General features: G+C 35.0%; 5 protein-coding genes, 1 non-coding gene and 1 pseudogene across 7 annotated transcripts; 4 read left to right on the top strand and 3 right to left on the bottom strand.

Moving 5' to 3' along the window:
- Window positions 1-1237: 1237 nt before the first annotated feature.
- On the top strand, window positions 1238-4632 carry LOC111014029 (patatin-like protein 2). Its single transcript, XM_022288625.2, has 6 exons — window positions 1238-1453; window positions 2383-2564; window positions 2659-2839; window positions 2933-3097; window positions 3657-4132; window positions 4348-4632. Exons 1-6 carry the CDS (start codon window positions 1322-1324, stop codon window positions 4436-4438), a joined length of 1227 nt encoding a protein of 408 aa, XP_022144317.1. The 5' UTR covers window positions 1238-1321; the 3' UTR covers window positions 4439-4632.
- A 763-nt stretch (window positions 4633-5395) lies between these two features.
- LOC111013914 (syntaxin KNOLLE-like protein) lies at window positions 5396-6094 on the bottom strand. The gene is given in 2 exon segments (XM_022288463.1): window positions 5396-5595; window positions 6079-6094. Coding segments are annotated over 2 exon segments (216 nt in total).
- Window positions 5430-5580, top strand: LOC148209412 (U4 spliceosomal RNA). Its single transcript, XR_015793363.1, has one exon. It is a non-coding gene; the product is annotated as a U4 spliceosomal RNA (small nuclear RNA).
- Window positions 6095-6406: 312 nt separating the features above from the next.
- LOC111014056 (26S proteasome non-ATPase regulatory subunit 14 homolog) lies at window positions 6407-9403 on the top strand. The gene is made up of 6 exons (XM_022288659.2): window positions 6407-6672; window positions 6993-7170; window positions 7648-7729; window positions 8488-8664; window positions 8751-8918; window positions 9008-9403. The coding sequence occupies exons 1-6, from the start codon at window positions 6531-6533 to the stop codon at window positions 9197-9199; spliced, it is 939 nt and encodes a 312-aa protein (XP_022144351.1). The 5' UTR covers window positions 6407-6530; the 3' UTR covers window positions 9200-9403.
- Window positions 9404-9524: 121 nt separating this feature from the next.
- LOC148209411 (putative carboxylesterase 2 pseudogene) lies at window positions 9525-10879 on the bottom strand (annotated as a pseudogene).
- Window positions 10880-11846: 967 nt separating this feature from the next.
- Window positions 11847-14558, top strand: LOC111014059 (succinate dehydrogenase subunit 5, mitochondrial). 2 transcript variants are annotated; one of them, XM_022288663.2, is made up of 4 exons: window positions 11847-12134; window positions 13430-13710; window positions 13790-13975; window positions 14284-14558. In XM_022288663.2, the coding sequence occupies exons 1-4, from the start codon at window positions 11957-11959 to the stop codon at window positions 14338-14340; spliced, it is 702 nt and encodes a 233-aa protein (XP_022144355.1). In that variant the 5' UTR covers window positions 11847-11956; the 3' UTR covers window positions 14341-14558. The 2 variants fall into 2 exon arrangements, with proteins under 2 accessions (XP_022144355.1, XP_022144354.1); XM_022288662.2 differs by having other exon boundaries at window positions 11852-12134; window positions 13406-13710.
- A 3156-nt stretch (window positions 14559-17714) lies between these two features.
- Window positions 17715-19950, bottom strand: LOC111013930 (DNAJ heat shock N-terminal domain-containing protein). Its single transcript, XM_022288486.2, has 2 exons — window positions 19662-19950; window positions 17715-18425 (listed from the first exon to the last, which is right to left on the bottom strand). The coding sequence occupies exon 2, from the start codon at window positions 18396-18398 to the stop codon at window positions 17862-17864; it is 537 nt and encodes a 178-aa protein (XP_022144178.1). The 5' UTR covers window positions 18399-18425; window positions 19662-19950; the 3' UTR covers window positions 17715-17861.
- Between the last annotated feature and the right edge of the window lie 350 nt (window positions 19951-20300).

Genomic DNA, 20300 nt, shown 5'->3' with positions numbered 1-20300 from the left:
CACTATCGACGGTATTAAATAGGGGACCCCGTCTTGAGGTACGCAGGTGATTGAGAGCTCGTTTTGAGATAATTACCTAAAAAATTACTAACTAATTAAACGATTAAGAATATAATTTTCTTTTTTGCAAGTCTCTCTGTCAGAATACCTCATATAGATATTTAACTTTCGCACAACATGGGATAATATATTAAATTATTATATTTAGTCTATAATATAACAATCGTCTAACGTATAATTTGGTCTTTGTTTTTAGTAATATTAACAATGATTGGGTCAAGTTTTGAACTTGAATCTAGGTCGGAAGGACAGAATGGTAACATAAGAGGAACGAAAATATAAGAAATCCAAGACACCCACAAGGTTGAATTGAAAGATTAATTTAAACATTTGACTTTCTAAATACCAACTTGGCCCTGTTCTATATTGTTCTTTTATGAATGAAAAAAAAAATTCATTTACTTCTCTCTCAAATAACACAACTTGCCAAGAAACTCGGAATTTTTTCCTTGATGCAAAAGGCTAGAATTTGTTTCCTTAACGGATCCAACTATTAAAACCAATATTAAATTTAGAATTTTGAACTAATAAGCTATATTAATAGTTATATTTAAGATATATATTACTTATGAAATTACTATACTTGAAATGATGTCGAAGTGGCGCGGGTCAAGTGGACCTAGTCGTGGTTGAGACGATCGATCAGGTCGAGTCGATCGTGCACTCAAACCAACTCAAACCAACGGTATTGAGTATTTGGTTTACAAACTCTCTTGTTTTTCTTCTCCACACACTTGCTTAATTGAAATATAACAAGAGATCATCCTATTTATAGAATTCGACGAAAAAAGATCTAGATCCATAAAATAAATCTCATTCCATAAATACATATATACATAAACATAAATAATTCATCTTAAAAAACTAAATATATGAATGCACTTATTTAAATATAAATTCATGCACATATGTCATGTAACTAGGAAGATGCATGATTAATTTCGAATAAATTGTTCGGAGCGTGTAAAGAAAAGAATTTAAGGAAAAATATATAAGTCAGCTCAGCTGCTCAAGGAATATGGCTGCAAGTGGATGAGTTGGAAGCTTATCGCTTCCACTCCAAACATTACAAACGCATTCAAACCCTCTGACTTTTTCATTGTTTGAAACATTTCGTGGAATTCTATAAATACCTCCACACAAATGATCATGCTCCTACAAATTAGTAGATATTTGCTTCTCAATCTTCTGCACATACAGAATTGCAAATTACATGCCTTGTTCTATCCCAAGTCCTTTTGATATATTTCTCTATTGATTCATGGACACAACGAACGTCCCGTTACAGCCTCCGAGTTTCGGAAACCTTATTACGGTGTTGAGTATTGATGGAGGTGGAATTCGGGGACTTATCCCGGGAACCATCCTCAATTTCTTGGAGTCAGAACTTCAGGTACCAACATATCATGACCATATAATATGTTCATGGACTTTCTTCTTTTGAAATGTGTTGTGTGTATGTATATGCATGCACGCTTGAGAACAATTCAAGGACTCCCTTAGTATTTACTTATCTTTCAACTTGAGATAAAGAAAATTTCTTATACTTGTATTTTGTGTGTTATAATATGAGATATTTTAAGCGGTTTGTTTAATAGTGATGTTTTTTTATTCGCTAAATTATAAAAAAGAATACTTCTTAAATTTTGTCATTTGAACCGAAAGTAGTTGACGCTCAAAATTTGAAATTACGTGATAATTATATAGAACAAAGATTGGATGTTTGCTCAATGGGTATTTTTAAGATGCTTATGAAAGATTAGGGATGTTATTGAAATTTTTGAAAGGATACAACTATTTTTTAAATAAATGACAAAATTTTGGGGTAATTTTTTTATAATTTAATTTTTTTTTCTTTTTTTACGGTGTAAGTTTTTTTTTCCTCGAATGCAATAAATGTGAGGATAATAGATTGAACATTCAACTTCGAGGCAATGAAAAAAGATGTTTTAACCATTGCATCATACTCCTGTTGGCTTTTTAAAATATGAGTTATTTACTACCAACTTTGTTTTTGTTATATTATATACGGTTCCAACATGTTTTTAAAATCAAACCAAAATCTAAAATAGTTTTGAAAACACAAATAGTTCTCAAATTATGTCTTTATTAACTATATATAAATTACTGAGAATTCAAACTCCCATCTTTTAAGATAAAATATAGATGACTTAACTATTAAATCAAACTACGTTGAAGACGAGGTTGGCAAGTTAACAATTTAATATTCATTAATATCAAAAGTAAGTACACACAATTGAGATGTGTTAAAATGAATATATCTAAGATTTTTTAGTTGTTTTCACATGTGGTTTGATGTAGAAACTTGACGGTGAAGATGCGAGAATCGCCGACTATTTCGATGTCATTGCTGGGACAAGTACTGGCGGACTAGTGACTGTCATGATAACTGCACCAAATGAAAAGAACCGTCCCTTGTTTTCCGCAAAAGACATCAAAGAATTCTATCTTAATCATTGTCCTAAAATCTTCCCCCAAAAAAGGTCTGAAATATTTTAAAAACCTTTAAGAGAAAAAAAAAAGGCACCATCTTTCCTTGTAATAAAACCAACAAATCTTCATGTGTGTTTTTAGCAGATCCTTGTGGGTAGCAAAGATCATCAAGGCGCTGTCGGGTCCAAAATACAATGGAAAATATCTCCACAAGCTCGTCAAGGAAAAACTTGGCGACACAAAACTGCACCAAACATTGACCAATATCGTTATTCCCACCTTCGACATCAGGCTCCTTCAGCCGACCATATTTTCCAGCTACGAGGTTTCTGAAAAGTTTGGTTTTTGTAATTTTTTATTTTTAAAGCTGAGTAAAGAGTATTATATTAATGCAACTTTTTTTCAATACATTTTGCAGCTCAAGAACAATCCTTCTTTGGATGTTGCTGTCTCGGACATATGCATTTCGACCTCGGCTGCACCCACTTATCTTCCCGCTCACCACTTTAAAACTCAAGACGTCGCTACGGGTGATGTTAGAGAATTTAATCTTATCGATGGTGGCGTTGCTGCAAATAACCCCGTATGCATGCATTTATTGTCTCTTAAATTCTATCATAGTGCCTTAAAACTTTTTGATGTATTCTTAGATTTCATCTCTAAATTTTTGAATATTTTATTTGATTGGTCAAATTATTAAAGTTAAAGCAAAAACCTAACTTTAGATTCTTTTAAGTCCATTTGTACCATGTAGATAATCATATTTCAAAGTACATGGTTAAGATATTAATAACATTTTTAAAAAATTATAGGGTTCAAATTCTCAGCTCATGCTAATTTTAGAAAAAAAGTGTTTGAATTACTTAGATCAAATAATAGATTAAATTTTTCACGGTATAGATTAAATTGTTACAAATTTTAAATTATGGAAACTAAATTGTTACAAATTTAAAAGTAAGGAAATTAAATCGTTTCCGACTAAAGTTCAAGAACCAAATCAACTTTACAAAATAAAAGTTCAAAGTATCAAATCGTTGCTTCAATAAAAATAGAGTGAACGAGGAAAAAAAAAAGTTTTTTTTTAACAGAAGTTTAAAGATATTGGAACAAATAATTGATACTAGAATTTAAAAAAATTGCAGACTTTGTTGGCTATGGGTGAAGTGACAAAGGAGGCAGTGAGAGGAAACCCTGATTTCTTTGCCATAAAACCAACGGATTACTCAAGATTTCTAGTCATATCTCTTGGGACTGGCTCTCCAAAAGATGAAATGAAATACACAGCCGAGAAGGCAGCCAAGTGGGGCCTGTTGCAGTGGCTAACCGCCGGCGGTTCCACTCCGATCATCGACGTCTTTTCTCATGCAAGTTCTGATATTGTGGATTTTCATCTCTCTGTTGTTTTCAAAGCCCTTCATTGTGAAAACAACTACCTTCGCATTCAGGACGATACATTGAGCGACGTCGTATCCTCCGTTGACGTTGCCACAAAGAACAACTTGAATGCTCTTGTCGAGGTTGGCGAAAACTTGTTGAAGAAACCAGTTTCGAGAGTGAATTTGGAGACGGGTGTCTTTGAAGCTTCTAATGCTGAAACAAATGGACAAGCTCTTATAAGGTAGAAAATCACATCCATAAAGTTAAATTTTGTATCTAAGGTATAAAATTTGTGTTAATATTTTGAGAATAGAGATGAAAATTGTTATTTTTTAAGAATAGAGATTAAAATGAACAAAATCAACCATATAAAAATTAAAATCGACATTTTAAAAGTAATCAAAATAAATTAATAAAGAAGAAAAATTACTAATATGCAAGTTTAATTGAATGCAGGTTCGCAAAATTGCTGTCGCAAGAGAGGTGGCTGCGGCATGCGAGGTCGCCTCATGGAATGGCCGCCGGTGCAGCTGCTGGCGTCAAATAAGGAGACTGAATATTTTTATGTTATGAGAATTATTAATTTTATTGCAAATAAATTGGGTGCAAAAATTCACTTATATATATTACAGCACTCCATCTTTATGTTTTATTATTTTCATTCTTTCAGTGTATCCGAATAGGGATTAAAAAATATTGTGAGTGTGGCATTCAACTAATTAATGAGATTGTTGTTTCTCTTGGGTTTGTTTAATAAGTTTATCAATTATTTTTCCTATATACCTTTTATTTTACCTATTTTTTATGTTTAATTTGGTTTTAAAAGTTAAGGGATAGAAGTTCAAAATTCAAATGGGTGTTTAAAAAACTTCATAAACAATCAACTCAATGGAAATAGTATAAGTAGAGTCGGGTTATAAGTTTGTTTGAATTAGATTTAGTCCTAATAGACTCAAATATTTTTGGGTTGAGTTAGTCACCAAATATCTAACACTTTTATATAATAATTTGATTGAGGATGAATCACATTTATGTTTGGAGGTTTGATTATAGTATATATATTTTGAGACAAAATAAAATTGATTTTATATATTGTAATCATAATTTTAGATTTAAATATAATTATATTTCGGTTCCTAAAGTTTTATACTTATTTCGTTTCGATATATCGATGAACTTTCAAATATTTTATTTAATCTCTCAACTTAGTATTAAAGCTAATCAACATATGATTTACAGAATTGTCGCATGCATTATTGAGATACTTCTATGAGTATTGACACTGCCTCCTCTTCCGATACAGAGTGGAAATAGCTAATATTGCAATTGTATAAACATTCCAAATAGATTTTTAACTTTAACTTCCTTTTTTTATTATTTAAACTTTAATTTTATTTTTATGTAGTGAAAGTTTGTATTCGTGGGTTATTATCACAAGTCCATTGGGCTTGGCGTTTTTGGAGTCCCACATCGAAAAGGATTGATGTGGGACGTGTACGGTGAGCTATAAAAGGGAAGCGGAGTGGTCATTTACAGACATCTTTGCGCTTGGGGCAATGACGCAGCTAGTGAGGTTCTGACCGAGGCGCGTCAATTGCTGGTTGAAAACTATTTCCAAACCCCCTCTTGGGCCTGGGTTCGGCTCAGGCCTTCGAGAATTTCTGGAAGGGCTCCCTTTGGGTTAAAGCCCTACAATTTTCAGTTCTAACTTTTTATGTGTATCTCAAAAGTACGCTTTTACCTCCCATTTAGATAAAGAACTTCAATTTAATCGCTGGCATTAGGTTTTCTATTAACTTAAAAACTGACGTAGTTATTTAATAAATGACCCTAACAATTTTAAAATTAAAGAAAAAGCCGAGGCTTGTCGCCAATTTCGTCCTATGCTTCTACTGCTTGCCAACTTCCTATCCCAAGCTCTCTCTCTCCATTAATTAATATGGAATGAACTTTCTTAGTTGGTTCCAAATCTGGAATGAAAGAATTTTTTCATGTTGGAATCGAGTCGAGGGAGGTGCATCATTCATTTTAGAATCAATAAGAAAGGGTGGTGCCGGCAATGGGCATGTCAAATGACAACAATCAGAGTGTCGAACAACAACGACAACCTCTATGACAAAGAGGAAGGAGAGAAGGTGTCATTTAGACAAAAATAGAAAAATTTGCGGACTCATTTAAGAAGTATACCTAACTTAATCGCCATTTGATTTGCTGAACTCGATTCAAGTACTAATTAAAACCCAAATTTAAACTTAACATCCTTTATTAAAAATTAAATTCACAACTTATGAATCAAACTTGTCACTTTTAAATTAGTGAAATAGAAATTAAATTCAAATTCTGTAGATTCAAAATGAGGTTACCAAATAAAAACTAAAATTCAAGACAAAAATGTATTTTACCAAAGAAGAAAAAGGATCGTAGGTATTATTGCCATAAAAAATAATATCAGCTATTATCATTCGTTCATTAAAGTAATAGAAGTGCTATGCATCTGTTTGATTTAATTAAAAAAGAAAAAAAAGGAAAAAAAAAAGGAAACAATGGTGCCAGGTTCATGTCTTGAGGCAAAAGAAACTCCGGATACTTAAACTGATCGGCGGTGAGAGATTACGAATAACGATCGAGTGATAGAAGATATGTCAGGGATGGAACGGCTGCAGAGGATGTTCGCCGGTGCCGGCGGTGCGTTGGGACACCCTCCCCCAGACTCCCCCACCTTAGATTCTTCCGAGCAGGTCTATATCTCTTCGCTCGCGCTCCTCAAGATGCTCAAGCACGGTAAGTTATGCTACAAATGCTCTGTTCGTCTTGATTCTTCACTTTCAAACTTTTAATCTTTCATTTCCTTCCTTGTTTTTTTAATCCCATGGATTCTTCTTTTTCAATTGACTCAAGTAATCGTTTGAGTTGTAAACCCTAAACCTGATGGTCCTTTTTATTCAGTATCGACTCTGGTTAGAGTTCTATAATGTATCATTTTTCATAGTTTTAGTTGATTTAATTGTGGTGCTTGATGAAATTATAGTCGCTTAGAGCTGGGATTTAATTGTTGCATTCTTTTTGTGGGTTTTATTTTCCCATTTCGGTTCAATTTGTAGGTAGAGCTGGGGTTCCCATGGAGGTTATGGGTTTGATGCTGGGAGAGTTTGTTGATGAGTACACAGTTCGTGTTGTTGACGTCTTTGCGATGCCCCAAAGTGGCACTGGTGTTAGTGTTGAAGCCGTTGATCATGTCTTTCAGACCAACATGCTCGATATGCTTAAACAGACTGGACGGTATTTCTTCTCTCAGTTTGTTCTTTGTCATTTTTGTTCTTTTCTTACTTCAGTTAGTTCAGCTCATTTGATAGCTTGCCTCTGCCTGTATATTGTGCATAACGACTGGCTTATTAATCGAGGAAACTTTTAATCGATAACCTAGTTCAAGATATATAGAAAGTTCACTTTCTTTCTCTGCTAACCCTTTGGTCTCAGATTTGGGTTTTCATTCTGTTTTTGGGGCTTGGTCTTTTTCTCAATGAATTCTAATGAAACGAAGACACTTCTGTATAATAACATAGTTTCTCTTTTCATTGCTAAGAAGGCACATTTAATTCTGACTCTGTAAATCCTGGATCTTGCTCAAGTTAGAGACTGGCCTTCCATGCCTTGGAAGTGAATCTTTTTGATTTCCTTGTTGCTTCTTGGCATTTGTTTTTCAATCCATAATGTCCTTTGTTATTTAGACAACTGAGCTGATTTCTTTGTTCACAGGCCGGAGATGGTTGTGGGTTGGTATCATTCTCATCCAGGTTTTGGGTGTTGGCTATCTGGTGTTGATATTAATACACAACAGGTTTGTGCTTTATCTTTATCCCTTACGTAGCAATTAAGAACCTTAACTTTTATACCTAAGGAATATTGGCTATCTCATATGCGTCATCAGTGTCACATGGCTCATGCTTCATTGTTGTTAAGGACACTGTTGGCAGTCTGATTGATGTGAAATCCGGTTTCTGAGATTTTGAAATGTTGTATTAAGTCAATCAGTTCCATGATATTAATTTATAATTGTGAAGGATTGGGCTAGCTACCAACTAGAGTTTTTAGTAGGTTTAAATATTTCAATTGATAGCAGTGACATAAATCATAATGAAGATTTTCTTTTCATATTACTTGAATTGAATATTATAGTTCTTTATCAAAAAGAAAAAAAAAAGAAAGAAATAGTTCCTCTCTTTTCTGTAAATATGTTCTGATATTTGGAGCATCATCCGTTTATCCTAACTTTGGAACTTCAATGAAGTTGTTCTCGCATGTGCCGTATGTCGTAGCTTTTGATGGTGTTTCAAGGAAAGTCAAATTCTTGATTGCAGCCTGTTTCTATGTATATGTGGATTGAAAAATTATATCAATCTGTGAAATATTAGTGATTATACTAATTTTTGTCTCTCTCTGGCTATATATTAGTTGTGAATTCCCTGAAGTCGTGTTCTGGTTTCTGTAAAAGGATATCTGGCTGACTGGAGTTTGCAACTTTGCATGATAGTATTTGCAGAGTGGTTTTTCTTTCCTAAAAAGAGACCTAAATTTGCGACATCCATTGCTTTGCAGAGTTTTGAAGCTCTGAATCAGAGAGCTGTGGCTGTGGTGGTGGATCCAATCCAGAGTGTTAAGGGGAAGGTGGTGATTGATGCTTTCCGTCTGATTAACCCACAGACCATGATGCTTGGACAAGAACCACGACAAACAACGTCCAACCTCGGGCATCTTAATAAACCATCCATTCAAGTGGGTGGCGAGCAATTAAATTATCTTTGAATTTTTCTCTAGCTATCTACCATTTTATCTTATTCATCATCTATGATAACTTCCAGGCATTAATCCATGGATTGAACCGGCATTATTACTCGATTGCGATAAACTACAGGAAGAACGAGCTTGAGGAGAAGATGTTGCTCAACCTTCACAAGAAGAAATGGACTGATGGTCTGACACTTCGTCGATTCGACACCCATTCAAAAACTAACGAGCAGACTGTCCAAGTAAGCGAATTCTTCTTTTGAACCGTGAAAGTTAATGATCCAGTAGTCTGGTAATTGATGTATTTTATGATTTCATTTGTGCCGAGCAGGAAATGCTGAATCTGGCTATCAAGTACAACAAAGCAGTGCAGGAGGAAGACGAGCTGACCCCCGAGAAGCTCGCAATTGCGAACGTGGGCAGACAAGATGCAAAGAAACACCTCGAAGAACATGTCTCCAACTTGATGTCGTCGAACATCATCCAAACATTAGGAACAATGCTAGACACGGTAGTGTTTTGAAGCTGCAATTTCAATGTCTCACTGTCATTTCCTCCCAACTAAAAAGGTTCTCCATTTAAACTTAATCCAATTATTAGCTACACGTTCATTATTACCCAATCGGGATGTCAGGTTCTTCAATGTCTGTTGGTTTCTATTGTTGTAACATTCTTCAGTTGATAGAAACAAGGAAAATGGTAATATATGCACCTTTATATTCTAAGATGTCGCGTGTACCATGTTATTTTTTCCAAAAATTAGGACATGATTGATGCTGATATAATTGGGTTTATATGATTATATCGTAGTTTCATCTTCTCCTGATACTTGTTGTTAAGGACCAAAATCAACATATTAGGTCTCTGAACTCTGCATATTATTGAACCAAAATTACAAATCTGGTCCCGTAACTTAAACAATTAGCCTTGTAAACAGAAGAACACAGTCAAAAACTCAAATGAGCAGAGGAGGGGGCATGTCTCTGTTGAAGAAAACCGCCAACTGTCGGATCAAATCCTTAGCTTTCTGACCCTCCAAATCATTCAAATGAAACATATGATCCTCCTCTTCGGTCTCCACAATCTCCGCCACCCCCATCCACCCACTGCCACCCACCGCCTCATAGTAAAGCCTTCCTCTGTCCCTCAGCACATCCTTCTCCGCCACACAAACCAACACCCTCCCACTCCCCATCGCCGCCAGCCTCGCCGCCCCCTCCGCCACCGGATTCACCCACGGATCATCGTTGTCCGGTCTGGCCGGACTAACAAACCTCCGCAGCCGATCAAAAAACCGCATTCTCACTGGATCCATTCCCTCCGAACCAATCCTCACACTGCCCCAAAAATAAGGGTGCTCCAAAGCAACTCCCAGAAGCTCGATGTTGAGCCCACAATGAGGGTCGCCGGCCGCCATGGCCATGTTATGAGCGATGTTGGCACCGGCACTAGCTCCGGCCAGAAACACCCATCTAAAATTTACATGTTTGTTTAGCCAAATCTCAGGTCCATTACTGTCGCGGTGTGAGACGACCCATTGAAGGGCATCCCACGAGTCTTCATACGCGGTGGGAATGGGGTGCTCTGGCGCTTTCCTGTAATTGACGGAAACCGCCACGACTCTGGCTTCGGCGGTGAGGGCATTGAGGTAATTGTGGTACTTGGCCGTGAATGGGGATTCGGTGCAGAAGCAGCCGCCGTGAAAATAGACGACGAGGGGGAGGCGTTGTGAGGGGTCGGCGAGGGTTGGGAGGAAGAGTCTGGCGGAGACGCGTGATCTGGGGATAATCGTAACGTCTTTGGATGTGACGCCGGTGAGAGGGTCGGTGGACGGCGCCGGCGGGACGAAGTCGGTGCCGATGAGACGCTCGATTCGGCCGTCTGTGTGGACGCGGAGAAGAGGGAGTAACTCGAAGGCTGTTTCTGGCTCGCCGAATTCCATGGAAATGGATTACTCAGTCCAACCAATCCAATCCAAAGAGGGGTGTTGATCTCAAGTCTGGGCTTGCTGATCAATGGATTGAAGGGTAAGTTTCTGTGGGCTTCCTTCGCCTATCTAAACAAATATTAGAAGATGAAGCCACCTTCAATTATAAATATCTAAATATATATAGCAATATAGCAATATTGATTCGATATAAGAACACAACCAAGTAAAATTTTGAAACTTATTTTCGTAAGACTTCTGCAAGACATAACATAACAATTTTGAGAGAGAGTGAGTATATATATTTTAAATGAAATCGTTAGGACATCAATTATTGAATAAAAGTCAATAAATGATTGATATCATAGATTAATAATTAATTAAATAAATCTGTGCATGTCGACTAACTCAATCTACGTCTATTTTAGAAAGGCTAAATCATTGTGAAAAATCAGATAAGTCATCCGTCTCTTTACAGAAATCAATGGACTCTCTCCCTCTTTGGCTTCAAACTCACTCTATTTTTTACTGAGTTGTAGTTTGTTTTAATTAATGCTCGTTTAAAACATCATTTTAAATAAACAATCAATTACATAAAGAACCTAAGTAATTTGGATTACTTTATCAAGCCATCATGGTTATAAGAAAATCTAAAAAGATGTATTTGTAATTATTCTGTAAATAATATTAATTTTAAAAAATACATATATGTTAATATTCAAAAAGAAAACAAAAAAGACTATCCAATGAATGTTTTGTTTAAGTTATTCGTTTATTCAAAACTGTAGGCATACACGAATAGAGCTTAATAATTCTAACAATGGCATGAAGAATAATTTTTAAAATGGAAAGTGACTGATTTAAAAATATGTCCTTTTTCCAAATTATCAATACCTAGATCAAAAATTTAAAATTTAGCACATTTGAAAGGACTAACATGAATATTGCTCATCGGTTAAAGTATCTATTAAGTATTCACACACTTGTTGTACTAAAAATTGTAATATATTATTCCTCAAAAAAAAAATTGTAATTCATTTTAGACTTATCAGAATGGTAATATAAAAATGTAAATGAATTATTTCTTTTTTGTAAAAAATGAAAACAAAAATCCAAAATGACATGATGTGGATATGGGCCTAATCGGGCCAACAATACATCAACTTTTCAGCCCAAAAAACAAATAGAACTAAAGTAGGAAGTTGAGAGCGGCACTACACTCTGACAAGTGGCAATTTTGTCGTTAATTACATGTTTGCCCTTCTTCTTCTTCTTTTTCCTCCATCATTTCGAGCTGCCTCCGGCTTGCGAGTTCGCTCTTAATTTTGCAGTTTCAAGGAAAAAGCTAAAGCGATGGAGAAAATGATGATTCTCAGATCACTATTGCGTTCTGTCCGCGTCGGATCTTACGGCGTCGCCGGAGTCAGACACCGGAATTTGCTGCAAAGTCATCACCAGGCTGCCCGAAGTTTATTCCATCTGTCGTCTCATCGTTCTTCTGTTTCAGATTCTCTGCAGAGAGTTTCCTCCGGTACTTCTCATTCTTCTAATTAGTTATATTTATACTCTGTTTTTATCCATTAATTCAAATCTCTCCGGATTAATTTTGAAATAAAGTGGAATTTCCTGGCGTAGTTGTTCGATAGTGTTTTATTGAACTAGTTTAATTCTAGCTATTGATTCTTTTGTCCGTTTAATTTTACCGGTGATCGATAAACTGCCATCTCCTTCCTCTTGAACCTTACTACTATTTGTTGCCGATCGAGCAACGAAAACAAAATTTGAGAAGAATCTGCACTACATTGTGAAATAAAGTAACTTCTATGGCTTCAATCGTGAGGCGGAACAAAGAAGTTGAACTCTATTTTATATAGTAATGATTTAAAAGCAGCTCATTTTTGCTAGGGAAATCAATATATGTTGATTTGGGATTGGATATGTGTAATAATAAGGTGGTTTTTTCTTCATGCTGTCGTGATGCTAGGATGACCCGCTAGACGGTTAGCCAGGATTTTTCTTCTCGTCTGCTGGTAAACATAGGTTTGAACTTTCGATTTTCTCACTCGATAAGCGAACTCACACATGAATTTATTATATGCTGGTTATTTTGTCTTATAGATTCGGTTAGGAACTCCTTTTCGCAATTTCTTATTAAATATATGTTTCTTCTTCCATCAAATTTCAAATTCAGATCTTTGCTTCTGCATTTGTACAGTAAATTTGCTATATTCTCTTTTATATCAGCATTTATCATCAAGTCAACTGTGCTGCAAGTCTTCATATAATTTGCAATTTGTGTATAATTTTTATGTCAAATGCTATATTTCTTCAAGTGCCCCTTATTGTTACTTCATTGTTGTCTCGACATTATTTTAAGATTTGTAAAATGGCAATATGTAACTTAGCTATACCTATGTTTTAAAGAATTGCATGAAAATCAATCCCGTATTGGGGAGCAAGGAATGTCATCTGAAGTTGTAAAACTCGTTTAGCTTTACACAAGCTGAATATCCTATTTTTTAGCAAATGCATTTTTTAATTAGTATAAGATGAGATACATGGGGGAAGAGTGAAAGTTTCAACCTATTCTGTGCAGCAATGTGCACTGTGAAAAAATTTATTGCCTTGGTAGAGTAGTTTCAGAAAATTTCAGAAATTTCACCATAGGTGGCAACCACGCCAGCCTACCATGGTGATCTGAAATGTTTGAACAATCTAGATGGATTCAATTAAATTATTTTTTCAGTATCACAATGTTTTAAAAGATATCATATTTCTGTTTCTTCTGGTAAATTTATGCAGATTGTGGTTATCCATCTGGTGTAGGGCGTGTGAGATTTTTTAGTGTTGATGTAGTTCATATGCCTACAATTGAAGATTCCAAGCTTCAAAATGTTTTCAAGGATTTGATGGCTACAAGTTGGGATGAGCTTCCTAACTCTATTGTCTATGATGTAAAGGCAGCATTATCTGGAAGCACAGACGACAAGGCCGGAAAGGAAGTTGTGGAAAATGTTTTCCGAGCTGCTGAAGCAGTTGAGGAGTTTGGTGGCATACTTATCAATTTGAAAATGAAAATTGATGATAGTATTGGTCTCAGTGGCGAGGTATTGAAAATTATAAAATTTTCAACTTATTTTTTTCTCCAGTTTTTGATCAATTAAAAACTTCAAAATCCATCTGCAGGATGTTAAGCCTTTGTCAGATGAGCTTAAGAATGCATTACATACAGTTCATGATCGCTATACAACCTACTTGGATGCATTTGGTCCGGAAGAGAACTATCTGCGGAAGAAAGTGGAGACAGAGTTGGGAACAAAGATGATATACTTGAAAATGCGATGCAGTGGCCTTGGATCCGAGTGGGGAAAGGTATTAAAACTCTATTAAAACTCTGCTATGGAATTCATTAATTACTATTTAGAACATTTAAATTGGTGAAATAAGTATAGCCCATGAGGCAGTTTCCACAGAAGAAATGTTATGTCCAGCTATTAGTCTTAAAATTCTTACACCATTGAATTATAAGAGTAGAGTCTTTAAATCACCATATGTTAATTTTAAACTGGAAAGGAAGCTCACATACTTATTTTGGAAAGAGTCCATGCTTCTGTTCTTCTAATAAATGAATTTGATCATTTGATTTTGTTAACCATGTCTTGTTTTCTATTTTACGACAGGTTTCGGTGCTGGGAACCTCTGGTCTATCAGGCTCATATGTCGAGCAAAGAGCATAGATTTGGTACCTCTGAAAGTTCGGCTGTAATTGCGAGCTTCCTATTGTTTGGGTCTATTTCTTCAATGTTTTGTTGTGCATCTTCTCTCATCGTGGAGCTAATAGCAATTTAATAAATTCCACCTCGATGAATGAATTCTCAGAATTTAACATTCTTGTTTTTTTGCCAATTATTGGTTTCCTTTAACAAGTTTGTGCAGCCAGTTTCTAGTTTTTGCATTTCTGAGTTTTTATAGTGTTACTTGTGAACTGCGTGGGGGCAACCTTAATTCTGATTACTGCTACTGTAACTACGTAATGCATCCTTCAAAGCAGCTGCTAGAAAGCATTTCCTGGAAGAATTTGGTGGGTCTTCTTGATAAAAGACTCCCATATTGCTGAAGCTAGAATTGCCCCATACTGCTGCTTGACTTCAGGGATCGAAATGGCTCCATTTTTTACAGTGCCTTCACAGCTTATTCCATTACCTTGAAAATTAATTGCCATGCTGTATGTTTATCTAACACCTACTTTTTTAGGTTTTAGGATTCTCAACTTAAAGCTCAAGTGACGAATTGAGACATTTGACTTGTTCTCTATCACGCTTGATGTACGAGGAAAAGCATCTTCATCCGGCGCTTAAAGGCAAAGATGATGATATTGGTGAAAATTTATTCCTACAAGATGGATGGAGACACCTTATCTCAAGTAAGTAGAATCATTATTGGTAATTCTAAATAAATTACTTTTCACTTCTAGGTGGGTAAGAAGAAATAATCATTGATTTGGTTAATTGAGTCTCATTCTAATTCGCTGAGTAACATGTTTGCATCGTCGTATTTGTCAAGTAAAACCATTAATAGTAGTCTTTGTGTACTTTATACGGTAGAACTTTTGGCCAAAATGAATTCTTTTAGTCGAACTCAACTATATCAGATCAATCAAAACACACAGGCTCTCGTACCAGTCTACTACTTCTTGGTCTTAAACTTTAGTAATTTATATATAGTTGCTTGCTTAGCTTCAAGCTCGATAAAGTTCGATCATTTTAGAGCCCATTTAGTAACGTTCATGTTTTTTTATTTCTGTTACTTCATTTTTAACAAAAGAAAATTGAATCGCATGATTCCAACATCCATGAGTTCAAGTATAATAAAACAATTTTTTTTATTTATGTTTTGGAACACATTGGAAATAGGAACAAGAAATAAAATACTTGTTTTGGTTATTTTCAAAATTTCTATACAATTTCGAGAATGTTCCCAAAAAAATGAGAAATAAGAAACATATTTAGTTGTAAAATGCTTAGATTTCTTAAGAAAATTGGAAAGTAAAAATAAAAAACGAAAACGTTACCAAATGATCCTTAGCTTTTAATGTAGGTACAAAGATTGGAGGCTTTGTTGTTGACATCAATCCCTACCGTTTAAATTAGTTTTCAAGGAGAAAACTTGGCTCGGAGGAACATTCTCCTTAATACCATTACATATTTGACAATTCATTATTTTTTGTAATTTTTTTATTTTTACATCTCTCTCATAGTTGTCAAATATTTAATGGTGTTAAAGAAGAAGTTCCTCTTTATCCTTAACTTTAAGGAGTCAAGTTTTTTCCTTTCAAGAAAGTTAATTTAACTGACTTTTATTGTAAATTTAGACTACGAGGAGTGGCTAGTGACATATTTATCCCTCGAATGATTGTTTAGCTTATCGCGACCAAGTATATCAAGTGATTTCCTTAGATCTTTCACCCTTGAAGTAGTAATCACAACTATTATTTAAATTAAAAACTTTGACATCAAGTGTAGCTATTTTTTGCTTTTAAAATTTTTTGTGAGGGATACCTCTAGGTTTGCATCAAATTGTGTACTAGCCAAGATTTAAAGTTTGAAATCATGCGTTCTCTTCTACGATGCTTACAAGTCAGGAAAATTAAAAGTTCTCCCTTTTACTACACTGAATATGAAACTACATTTTACTATAATTGGTACGTGATGATCTTTTTGCCCAGCCCTTTTACCTCTTCTATTAATTTAATTGACTTTTCATCTTGTACATTTCGCCATATTTAACTTGCATTTATTTTTTTAAAAGGAAAACTTAATCTCGTCTTTTTTTATTAACCAAGTTATATGTTGCAAATAGGTTTTTAAGATTAACTTGAACTTTGCAAATACACCATTCAATACCACAAGACACTCTTCCTCTTAGAATTAGCTTAGAGAAACATTTAATTCAATAATTAAAGCATCTCTTATTTGAATTACATTATCAATTGTGACATCTAGTAACAAGCACACCAACTCGACATCCACGATGGTAACAATGTGTTAGGAGTCGTATCTAATATGTTTAATAGATTCTTGAATCCTAATATGTGTTCTTCCACGAACCTTCGTGTTTAGAGTCATGATCCTCCCTATGTCTCAAACCTCTACAAAACCATATATGGGCTCAAACAAGTGTCTATACTTTGTATGATTGGTTTAAACACTTTCTTGAGCTTTTCTAACATAAGAGTAGAGCATTCTTATAATAATATGTTCTTAAATCAAAAGTAGATAATGTCTTAAAATCTACCGAAACTCAGGGAGTTCCTTTCTATTGGTCATATTTAGTTAATTAAATTTTATTTTTAAAAAAATTAAAATCACTTTTATTGGCCACTACTGGCGAAAATAAACAATGTTAACATTTCTCAGTTCCTTTCTATTGTGTACTGCACATGTCCAAAATTGACTTGACGCCTAGGAAAGGTTTTCAACTTCACTCAACAAAGTTGCTCTCCATAAATTTTTTTCCCTTTTTTGATATAAAACACATCCATTAAATGGTAATTAAAGCCTCATGGGCTACAGAGGAACTACAGTTCCTAATCGCCTATTGCACGAGCCAATTTGGGATATGAAGACACCAAAATGTTGAAGCATTTGAGGAAACCCTCTAAAAGCTAAACTGGCAACATAATTGACTTTTCGAGGAACATGCATAGAAAGAACTTTAACAAGTGTATAATAAATCCTTCGAACTTTAAAAAAGTATTTAATAAATCCTTAAATTTACACTATTTTTTCTAATAGATTTCTGAACTTTAAGAAGTGTATTTTAAAAAAGTGTATAATAGATTACTAAACTTTTAATTTTATTAGCTGTTTGTGTCTAATAACTAATAAGTGAGATCTTTAGACAATTTTTAAAAATTGAATAACCTATTAGTCACAAAATCGAATGATCATGAATGTATTAATAACTTATCAAAAGTTCAAAGACCTATCAAGCACAACATTGAAAGTTCAAAAACACGTTAGACACTTTTAAAAATTTCAAATTCTATTAGACACAATTTTAAAAGTTCAATACGGTAATTTAACCGAACAAAAAATAAACCCAGAAACTCTACTTGAAAGCACAATACACTAATAAGTTCTATCAGACATTGGTATCATACAACAAAGAACTGCCACGAATCTTTAAAAGAATTAATACGATTTGAATCATTCAGACTCAACAAGCAATTGAAGCACTTCTTTTTTTAATAAGAAATTTAACAATCAATTAAAACACTTGAATCAATCAGCAAACGAACTTTCAAAGAGCAAGAACCACATGGCAAAACAACAGATGCAGGCAAAGCCTCCAGCGTCCTTAAAGAAACCTTACTCCCATTTCTCAACAATGGATATCCCATTTCCTCCAACTCCCCAGAATCAATAAAGAAGTAATCACCACATCGGCACTGATAAAAGAGTTCTACAACTTCACCTTTATCTTCCACAACCATATCCTCTAAGCTAATGCTCTCTGCACCCATCGCATCCCCTTTGGCAGCTTGGAGCTCTCTGTCGTAAGCTGCACGAGACGTTGAGCTGCCGAGGACTTCCCAAGCCTTCTGCACCTTGAAATATCTCTCTCCTGAGAGGTCGTCAGGATGAGATTTCTGGCACATAGCTTGTAACTTATCAGGATGGAAATTAAGGAGAGCAGACCGGTAGCTAGCTCGAATTTCGTCGTAGCTAGCATCATGTTTCAAAGACAGTACATCATAATAAGTTTCACCAATGAAGCCATAGCCCGAACTCATTGTAGGATCGCTTCAATTTCCTACCACCTTGAGATATATGCAATGGAAATTATAAGCAAAATTACTGTGCTAGTGTCTGTTAAAAAGGGGTAAACTACAAAAGATGTTGAAAGTATCAACAGCGGGCTTAATGGAATAGATGACATCAAATTCCTAGAACAAATTAATGTAGTTACCAGCACCCAGAAATATGTGATATCAAGGGACTTAAAAAAGGAGATGAGATATCCCCAAAGCCAAAGAATTGCAAAAAGGATTTCCAATGGACATGAATATGCAAAAAAACCATAATTACAAAACTCTATACAACGGGAGCAACCCTCTGAGGCATGAAGATAGGCTAATTCCCACAGATCATGGCTAGACATTTCTTCCCCTTGAAAAGTCCTCGTATTCCGCTCCGTCCATAATTACCAAAGAAAACTTACTACTGCATTCAACCACAAAATTTTGTCTTGAACAACGAAGAAAGTTCCATAAATGAGCTGGAAAAACCCGTCAGAACTACTCTTAGGAAAAACCCGAGACAAGTTAAAAAGTATTGAGCTGCTTACTCCAACAATTCGCAGCAAAAGAACATCGAAGAAATAAGTGTTGGCTATCTTCCCCATCCATCTTACACATAACACACCACGAGGGATACAAATGTTCAATACCAACAGGGAATTTTTCTTTGCAGCTTGTTACAAGTGTTTAACTTCTCCAGGGCATAAATCCATAATAAAAATTTTCCACCTTTTTTGGTATTTTGGACTTTCAGATGAGACTATCAAAGGGGAATTCAAACTCAACACCAACAGTACTACCAATAAGCTTGTTACAATGTGATATTAAGGGACTTTCTGGAAGTTTTCCTTAATTTGTTCTCTTTCTTTAGAAAAAGGTTACGGGCCTATTTCAAAAAGGCAACAATTTCAATCTTTACAAACCACTGGGTCGTAGCTCGATAAGACAATTCTTAAAAGCAAACTACTAAACAGCCCCAAATGTGTAAAAACTTATATTCACAGTCAGTTACAGGATAATTCACTCAATAGCAAAACAAAACCTTCTCCAACCGCATAAACTATCATCTAGCACATTCATGAAGCTTCGGTTCTATGGTTTTCGGCTAAATCGACGACCGAACGGAAAGTCTTGATTAGGCAAAACCGAATTTCAATCAAATCGACCGGTTCGATTCCTATTGGTTCGAACTTGCAGATGTTGATCCATTGTAAGCAATGAAACTCGAAAGACAAATATAGGAGATAGAGAAAATACCTGAGACCACGAGAAGGTAGAAGATCGATGAAGACGAGTGCGTCGCGGCAGGGTTAGCGAAGGCAAGAGTGAAAGGGGCGGCGCCGCGGCGGGAAAGGGGAGCGGGCGTGAGGACGGGAAATTGACTATTATGCCCAGGTTTGCTCAATTATCCCAAAATTTGAAACTTTAGTTGTCTAATCTAATAAATACTTTTTTGGAAAGTCAGGCAGAATAATAAATATAAATTTTATTTAAAAAATTAAAAGTCAAAATATAAATAAATTTAGAGGAAAATACAAACTTTTTAGCTTGAGGTTTGACTTGGTATAGTTTTCAACATGTTTGTCTGTGAGGTTTCGAAATTCACCTTTTTTTTCCCTCCTTTCCTCCCCAGCTACCTTTCAATTACCGTAGCTATTTTGCAAACAAAAAGTCTTTTAATTATGTTTAGCTAACATAATTTTGTTAATTATATATATATATGTGTATATATTTTAGTACAACATGTAAAATAGAGATTCGAGCGTGTTCAATCAAATTAACTTGTTGATTTAATATTTATTCGTGTAACAGTGCTTAGATGAAAATATTTGAATGTAGCGATAGTACAGCAATTTTATATTTTTAAATTGATGTGACAAAAATAATTATTTTTTA

This window comes from Momordica charantia (assembly GCF_013281855.1).
Source record: "Momordica charantia cultivar OHB3-1 chromosome 8 unlocalized genomic scaffold, Mcharantia_2.0 BLBB01000008.1, whole genome shotgun sequence".
Classification (NCBI taxonomy): Eukaryota; Viridiplantae; Streptophyta; class Magnoliopsida; order Cucurbitales; family Cucurbitaceae; genus Momordica; species Momordica charantia.
Note: the sequence above shows the minus strand (reverse complement) of the source record. Positions and strands in the feature narration are given on the sequence as shown.